The sequence below is a fragment of the Gavialis gangeticus genome, unplaced genomic scaffold (genome assembly GCF_001723915.1).
Source record: "Gavialis gangeticus isolate Ggan-Ray unplaced genomic scaffold, GavGan_comp1, whole genome shotgun sequence".
Taxonomy (NCBI): domain Eukaryota; kingdom Metazoa; phylum Chordata; order Crocodylia; family Gavialidae; genus Gavialis; species Gavialis gangeticus.
In genome coordinates, this window is record NW_017729003.1 from 11641881 (window position 1) to 11650400 (window position 8520).

General features: G+C 43.9%; 1 protein-coding gene across 1 annotated transcript in view; it reads left to right on the top strand.

Annotated features, from left to right (window-relative positions):
- Positions 1-5: 5 nt before the first annotated feature.
- Positions 6-8520, top strand: part of UNC5B (unc-5 netrin receptor B) — a gene marked incomplete at its 5' end in the record, with an annotated part of 170260 nt that continues 161745 nt past the window's right edge. The window contains one exon of the mRNA XM_019507729.1: positions 6-63. Within this exon, the coding sequence (XP_019363274.1) occupies positions 6-63 (58 nt within the window). The remainder of the gene's footprint in view (positions 64-8520) is intronic.

An 8520-nucleotide genomic window follows, 5' to 3' on the forward strand; every position in this document is an offset into this window, starting at 1 on the left:
CCGGGCTGCTCCTCCTGGCGCTGCCGCTGCTGCTGCCGGACAACTTCGGGCTGTGCGAGGCAGGTAAGGCGGGGAGAGGCGCAGCCGGGCCCAGGGACGAACCCCAAGTCGGGGGAGCCCGGAGCAGCTCGCCCCGCTCCGCCCGACGGCTCCCGCTCCCGCTCGGGGCAGCCCCGAGGCGCCGAGCGAGCTCCGCCGGCGCCAACTTCACCCAGTCTCCTCGGTACCTGTCTGATCCCCGGGGCCGCGGGGCCCCCAGTGCCTGTGCGTGCGAGAGCCCCGCGGCTCGTTTCCAACGGTTGTGGGGGGAGCGGAGCGCGGGGCCCACGCGTGGCCGCGGGCAGGGAGAAGCAGCACCCCGAAGCCCCTCACAAGCTTGGCCCCAGCGCCTGAGACCCAGACACCAGGGGCAAGGCTCTGACAGGGTATTTCCAGGCTCTTTAACAGCCCGGGACCTGCGGGTGGGCTCGCTGCTGTCCTTCAGGCCGCTGGAGTGGCTACCTGACCTTAGCCAAGGGACCAGCATGGGCCCTGGCGCAAGCAGCAGGCTCCTGTTTACAGTAATACCTTCCCTTGCACTTGTAGGGCCTGACTCGGCCCCCCTGGTCCCTGGTCCAGCGCCACCCTCGTCCCTGACTCCTTGTCAGCCAGATGCTGCCCAGAGTCGGTTTGCAGAGTCAGGCCTGTCTTTGGTACCAACCATGTAACCCCAGACGCTTTCCTGTTGGGTAATGTGGTAAAAGGAAGGAATGACAGTTTTCTCCCTCCTCGGGATCTCTCTCTTCTTTGAGCTAACACTTGGAAGCAGTTGACTGTTGAAGGAGCAGTAGGAGTATGGCCTCTAGATGCTGTGGTTATAGCTGAAGGCCTCTAAAAAATTGCAAGGGGAAAAAGGGACCATGGACTTGGTATTCCTGACCCTCCAATTCCATTTTCGCAGGCAGTCGAAGTTTTCCCTCTAGAGTCAGGGAAGCAAATCAACCTTCTCTTTCTGGGGTTCACTTTCTGGGAGTTGTTAACGTGTTGGGCAGTCTGATTGCTGTTGGCTCCATAGGTTTTGATGTTCTATGAAGTTTTGGGCAAGGGGGGAGAGACAGCACATTACAGGATTGGGCAAGCGCTGTTCACATTTTTGTGCTTCATTGTCCTTTTGTATCCTTTGATGTGGGGAAGTGTAGCAGATTTGAGGTTAGCAATCCAAGCAGAGGGTTTTGTTTCTTCACTCTTAGGTCTGTACCTAATCCTCTGTGTGAACACCAGTTCATCTTTAAGCTGTTCTGTGTATCAGTGACATGTTTTCTGTTTTGTTTTGTTCTGTTTGTTGTCTTTGGCAGCGCTTGAGAACAACAGATGCCTTTTCCATACTTGAGAGTTCTGCAGTTTAAGACTTCATCTAAGGACAAATATGAAAGAGTATTTTTATGGCAGCTTGTGGCTAGTTAAACCTTTCATAATTGACAATGGTTGCTGTGCTGTAAAAGCAACTAATATTTCCCTGTTCTCACAAGTGAGTGCATTTTTTTTGTGAGAGGTTTACTACAGTTCTAAAAAGTTACAGTATTTACAGTTTTATCCTGGTTAATTATAATTTGTGCAGAGTCTGGTATTTAAAGATGTATTTTGAAGTTGAAGTTAAAGTTAATGATAGGGGGAAGGTTCTGTGCTGAATGGAGAACATTGTTTAAAGAGATTCAGGAATGTGAAATAGGAGCACTGGTTCTGAGGACGGACAGGGTCGGTATATGAATGTGCTATTAAATTAAAGAGAAATACAGCAAGGCAAAGCAGCAGGCATTCCAAACTCAGAATCCAGTTTGGCGTTCTCGCAACGCCCAAATCACCCATTGAAATAAATAGAAAACTGGAATGTGCAGAGAGCATAGAATCAGGCCCAAGTTAATATGAAGAATACTGAACAGGCAGAGCAGTCCTAATTTTGATTAATGTTAATAACAAACTTGTGTTCCAATGAGAATGGTTTGGGGACATCTGATGGCAGGAAGGTAGGGAGGCTCCATCCTGTGAATGAAAGTCTTTAGATGGGGCTCCTGCTCTTATCTCCAGCTTCATGATTCATACTACCCTTAATAATGTTTCACTTTTGCTGGCTTAGAAAAATGTATATTCCTGATTACAAAACCATACTTTTGTTTAAAAATCAGTGATACCTAGAAGCATAATTTGAAGTGTGAATGCAGGGGCTTCTTTGTACTAGGCTGATAAAACTGATGAAAGTGGTAACTGTTATAAACCAACTGAACTCTTAAGAACTCCGTTACATACTGCATTTCCATTAAATCTAACCTGAAATTGAGTTACTTTCGTACTGTATTGTATCTGAATTTTATAAGTCAGGCTATCATTGGTTAGACTTTTAAACTATCTTGGCTTTTTTTAATAGGCTTTCAAGTTTCATGCATATAAACAAGTCTCATGAGCGTGAGACATCTAAATGGTCTGTATGCTTGTGGTGATTCTCTATCTCTTCCACCCAGATAGATGCTCCACAGTTCACTATCCTGCTTTCTCTAAAATGCCTATCATAAAATTTAGCCTTGTGCTGCACAGAAGAATTTTCCTTTTGACACCTCAGCTGTCTATATCTCTTGATTCTGCACCGTTTATCTTTTGTTAACCTCCAGCAATGGGAAAGGAAAGGTGCTAGTGTGTTCCTCTTTTAAGCACAGATACAAAAAGATGTTTTCAATTGTAGATCTCAGAAGTGAGGAACTATAAAGTTTGATGGCTGTGGAGTTTGGATGAGACCATAACAATAAATGCTCCTTTTGGAGTGGCCTTTCAGGCTGTGACAAGCAGACAGCTTGTAATCTTGGTTGCAACTTTGAGGCCTAACTAATCTAGTGGGTTGTTTCCCTCTCATGTTATGAAGAAGGCAGCTGCAGAATATGATGGGGTGTGCAAGTATGTCCACTGGTTGCCAAAACTGAATGTCTTGTTGTTGAAAGCATTTTTTGACAAGCTGATCTTAGAGGAAAATGAATTAAGCCTTTCCTTTAAAATGTAATTAAGATGAGGAGGAATTTTTGAGAGAGAGTTTTTTAATTAGATTTTTTTCCTGTCTTGACAATACACCTATCCAGCTCACTTCAACAAATGGAAAACTCAAGTGACATATCATTTCTCATTAAAATGAAAGTGCCATTGCAGCAGCAACAGAATGATACTTTCCTTTGGAAGATCTAATTTTTGCACAGGTATGGTTTAAAAGAGGAAGAAAGGAGAGAGTGTATACACTGGCTTCATTAAGTAGCCTCTTGCTTTCTAGATTAAAACATTCTAGGTTGAAACATTACATTTCAATCTTGTATCAGGACAAGTGAAAATGAATTTCCTCTCAAATTGGCCATAAGAGAGAACATTTGTCTGCTTTTCTTGTGGGGGGAAAGCAAGCAAAGAATAAAAGATTTATAAATATTTTTGGCAGGACTAGCAGTGGGTGTGCTTCAGGGTGGCTCAATATGTTGGAATATATGAGGGGTGCTCTAGGCCAGAATTTCAGTGCTTTGGCAGAGATGAGCAGAGGTAGGAGTATTGCATTAGCAGGGGTTTTGTCGGTCAGGATTTAGGTACGTTGGTGGAACTATAGGGCTCAGGGGGCATATTAGATTGAGTTGCTGCAGGTCAGGATTGAAGTACATGGGCAAAGCTTTATGGAGGCTCTGTGTATTGGGTAGATCTGCATGTGTGGGAACTTTGTATAGCTCCTGTCCTTCTATCAGCCATAATGCCAGGATTTTTATTTTTGCTAGCACTAAATGAACAATTAAAGTATAATTAAAGTATAATTAAAGAAATAAAAAAAGGAAAAGAAAAAATCTCTCAAGCCAAAGCTTAAAGCCTTTAAAGCCTAGAAACAGAGTCCAATTCTTGTTTTTATTTTTAAAAGCAGACAACCGGTATTTTCTGCTATGCTGCGTTTCTGAATGAAGATTCTTTGGTGGGTTTTCTGTCTCTCAAGAAAGTATAATCTAGAAACTGTAGGAGCATTTGTTCCTCTGACTTCGGTTTTTCCAGCAGCACAGAAATGCAATGCTGCCTGAGTTCCAGAAGGCGTTGCTTGCATCCTGATCGTAAGGCTTCTGTTTGATGGGAGTTCCTTGCAGTTCTCTGACACCACGATGGTTTTGTTGTGTGTTTGTTTTTTATTAGGAGTGGCATGTGCAACTTGGTACAAGGATAGCAGGCTCTCTAGGGCACATTTCCTCCTCTCTCTTCCCTCTCCACCTCCTCCCGCCCCAGATGCCAACTGCATGTGGGTTGCATAGCCGTTATGAAAATCTGGAGTGTGATGCTGTGAAACTGACTGGCACGCTATACTGGAAACAGTGTGAACCTATGATTGTTTTTTTGCAAGGTAGCAGCATTTCTTCTGTTTGAACATATGGGCCTACATACAGCCTGTTGGTGGTGGGGGATGAACAAATATTTTATCCTGCTTGACAGAGAAGGAGTCTGTGGGGACCCAGAATTAAAATAGCTATAGTAGGGGTGCTGCAGGTCAGGGCTGAGGTGTATCAACAGAGCTGGATGTCGGAAGCTTTCATGGACCAGCCTGCACTATGCAAGTTTTTCCAGTGCTATTAGGCATGTACTTTCATTTCATTTTAAAAAGGTCCTACCTCACTTTTTTCTCCCCCACCAAGTTATGGGAAAGTGGAGAGACGCTCCTTGTTCCCATCAGATCACAGGCTGATATGGATGTAGGAGAGAGTATTTTTCTCCAGGCAGCATTGCACCTGGTACTCAGCCACCAGTATCTTTTGGATCCTCTGAGTTAGAGAGCTGTAACAATGGAGGATGCATGCTTTTGAGTTTGGCTTTTATTTCTCAGTGGCTGTCAGGAAAACTTTTGTTAAGGGAAAGTGTAATAACAGAATGAGCTGGCAGTATTATTTGAAACTAACAGTAGGTTCCTTTGCAATTTTACATACCTGTTTTTGGGAATCCCAGAAGAATTCCCCCTCAAATATCATTGCAACCATATAGTAGAGGGAAGGATGTTGGAATGACCCATTCCATATAATGAGGTCAGGATCTGCATTTGAAGAAGATTTGCGTGGTTGAAATTAGTGGTAGCTGAAGTTCTCTTCTGTTCAATATTCTTCCTGCTTTTGGGAGTGGGTCCCTTTCCTAAAATAAGAATCAGATCTTCTCTTCCCTTTCATGGTACTTGCACAAGAGGTTTCTTAATATGAAATTCTAAAAATGTTTCTAAAAAACTGAATCTTTGAGAGAGACATTGTGAGACTCCAGGTCTCTGAGTGTTGGGACTCCTGGTCACATTTTATACCCTTGCAAAGCAGAAGACTTTAACTGCTGACCCTATAAACGCAGGCTGAAAAGTCAAGCTGTCTCTTCTGCCATTTATCACCAGTCATAAAGATCCTACAGCGAGAACCTGAGGACAGTTCTTTTGATGTTGTACAAGCCAGATTAGAATCCAGCTCATTTTCCCATTGTTGTAGTAGCTGTGCCAGTATAAAAACATTTTCATGTCAGGAAACCAGGCTCATGTGACTGAAGGAATTGCAGGGAACAGACCTTTGAGTTAGATGATCTTTGCAATGAATTTTTTCAGATTGTAAGAGCAGTTTAAAGTCTCCCTGAATCCATAGCCTGCTTATTTGTGGTTTGTTGATTACCTGTTTTAGTTTGAACTCAGACAGAAGGTAAGGGAGGGTGGCACCTTAAGCTACAAACATTTGTCCTGAGAAACCATTTTCCCCCAGGACAAAGTGCAGTTGTTCAGATGTCCCTGGTCAAACCTTAAAAAAACATTCGGGAGATAAGATGTGCAAACAGTTTGTCCAAGGACATTATGAACAGTTATGCTAGGATTGCTTCACTGAATCAATGGCAGAAAAGTGGCAGTACATTCAACTGCTCACTAAACCCCAATTGGAAGGGTAATGTGTTAACATGTCAGTCCTGGGACTTTTTTGTTCCTGGGCCAACACAGGCACAGCTTGTCCTGTGGAAAGTGCAGCATGTTCCTAGCCTTAGAGACTTTACTGGTTCAGAGAGGCATGAGCTTTCACAGGCAACAGCCTACTTTGTCAGATGGTGTGGTGTGGCATTGCCTGGATCAGGGAAGAATGTGGGAATGCAATCTCTGTAGTGCCATGGGGAACTCCATACTCTGAGCTAGTTTTCCTTGTTGTTGTGTGCACTGTGTTTTGTTTCGTTTTTTTAACGCAGTGGCTGATTGGCTTGATGCCATCACCAATAGTGGCGCCCTTGCTGCTAATATTTGAGTTGCAGGATTTGCTGGAAATGTATCTGGAAAACAGGCAGGAAGCTGAGAGCAACTGAAGTGATGATGGAAGGGGCTGTATGGAGTCTGTGAGGAGTTCATTACAGCAGATGTTAGTGCCATAAAGCCACAGGTTCCTGCTGTTTCTTATTCACTTATATCCTTTCAGCTTTAGCAATGCTAATGTTAGCTAAAACATTTGCTGAAGTGGAGGCATAAATCACAAACCTATTCCCTCTCCTCCCCCGATGTCTAGTCTTTCCCTTTCTCTTTATCTTTCTTTCTCTTTTGTTTGCCTCTTCCTTCACTTCTAGGTAACAGGCCAGAATCAGTGCAAACTCATGCATTTCCCCTTCTGCAACAAAGAAACACTTATTAGCATCTCTTTAGCAATGTGGATTTAATTCAGTGCTGTTCAGCAAACACGACTTTGTTGCTGACTGTATGGCACTCTTTCCCTCCCCAAATATCCTGACAGTCATTCACACATGCAAATGACACCCCCCCCCAGACACACACAATAACACACACTCCCCGCTTCCATCACATGTAATGACATCCTCACTTTCTTCTTCCTCTTCATTGACACCCTTGCTTGTCTCCTCCCAGTTCTATAAACATGATGCCATTAGGAAACTGATGCTGATACTGATGCATGGCTTGGTAGCAGTTCTAAGTATTTGTGATTTGGGTGCTTTAGTTAGACTTTAATGCTTTCTCCTTCATGACCAATATTTTGTGTGTGGGTTCATGTAAGAATAAGTAATTGAGTTTGACACTAGTAAAGCTTTCCCCTGGAGCTTCAAAGATCAGGAGATTAGTGTGTGGGTGGAGGAGGTGGCATGGTGTTTGTAAGGGGAGGGCACCCTCCAAGTGCAGTAGTTGGTGTTTTGTGTCTACATTTTATAGGGGTCTAATGACACTCCGAGGTCCCTTAATCTTTCTTCCAGGTGCTCAGGATTTAGGATGGCTGTAGAGCAGGGGTGGGCAAAATGCAGCCTGGGGGCCCGATGTGGCCCATCAGGCCATTCTATTCCGCCTGCAGGGTCCCTAAAAAATTTGGAAAAGTAATCTTTATCTGCCCTGGGCTGCCTGTCATGTGGCCCTCAATGGCTTGCCAAAACTTAGTAAGCAGCCCTCTGCCCAAAATAATTGCCCGCCCCTGCTGTAGAGAGTGCTAGTGAGTGACTTCCCCTTGACCTGCTTGGTAACCTTGATCTCTGTTTATTTTGCTAGTTTGAGGCTGAGCTGTTGCACTGATTTGATTGTTAATGAAAACCTGTATTGTGTGTCCCCAAATGGGTTGTTTTTCCCCAGGGGCCTTTCTAGGCTCCATTGTGATTGAACTGACCCCCCTCTGCTGGCTGCTTGGGAAGAGACAGATATAGAGGCACACTGTGCAGTACCTGTTAGAGAGGAAACAGCAGGGGCAATTTCCTTCTTTCTCAGCTGGATGTTAAATGCATTTCATTTTTAAGGGAAGAAAGATAAAGGTGGTAGAGATTAAGGGCAGCTGGCATTACTTATCCCCAAGGTGTTTGGGTTATGGGGGAGTGGATTTTTTGTTTTCTGCCTTCCCAGTCTTTGATATACTATATAGTATTTTCACCCACAGCACAGTTTAAACACTCTCAAAGATAGCTGTCATTTTTCTCTTTCATAGATTTGAATTCCTCCTATGGAGTCTGCTGTGGGAGAGGCCCTGGGCTAGAGTTGCGCTATCAATGCCCAGTGTTTCTGTCAGAATTTTATAGCCTCCACCATAAATGGGACAATGTCTAGGAACACTATAACATCATGGGCAAGCTTCTCAAAATATTATTGGTTTTGGAGTCTGAGGCAGGAGAGGAGTCTGAGGTAGGACAGACAACTTTTAGCCATTTTGCTGCAGTGTTGGAAGTACAAGCTCAAGAGCCCTGCTGAGCTTGTACTTGAGAACCAGAAAGGTAATCCTCAAGGCAAAATAAGGAAAGCTGGTAAGCGCAGTGTGACTGGTCATGGGGAGAGAGATGCAGAAAGTAAGCCACATATGGAAGACTCCTAAAATTCCTTTGTTTTAATGTGTTAGAAAGCATCAACATTTAGAATAAGATGTTTTACATGTCTCCAAGTAAAATCTAATCTTTAGTTTCCTCAATGTATCTTTTAAAAAACATACCTATTGGTTTTTATTATGTGAGGGAAGCGAAGGAGACTGGTGGGGGGGGGGTACAACTAGAAATTATTAAAACAGATTGAGATATGCG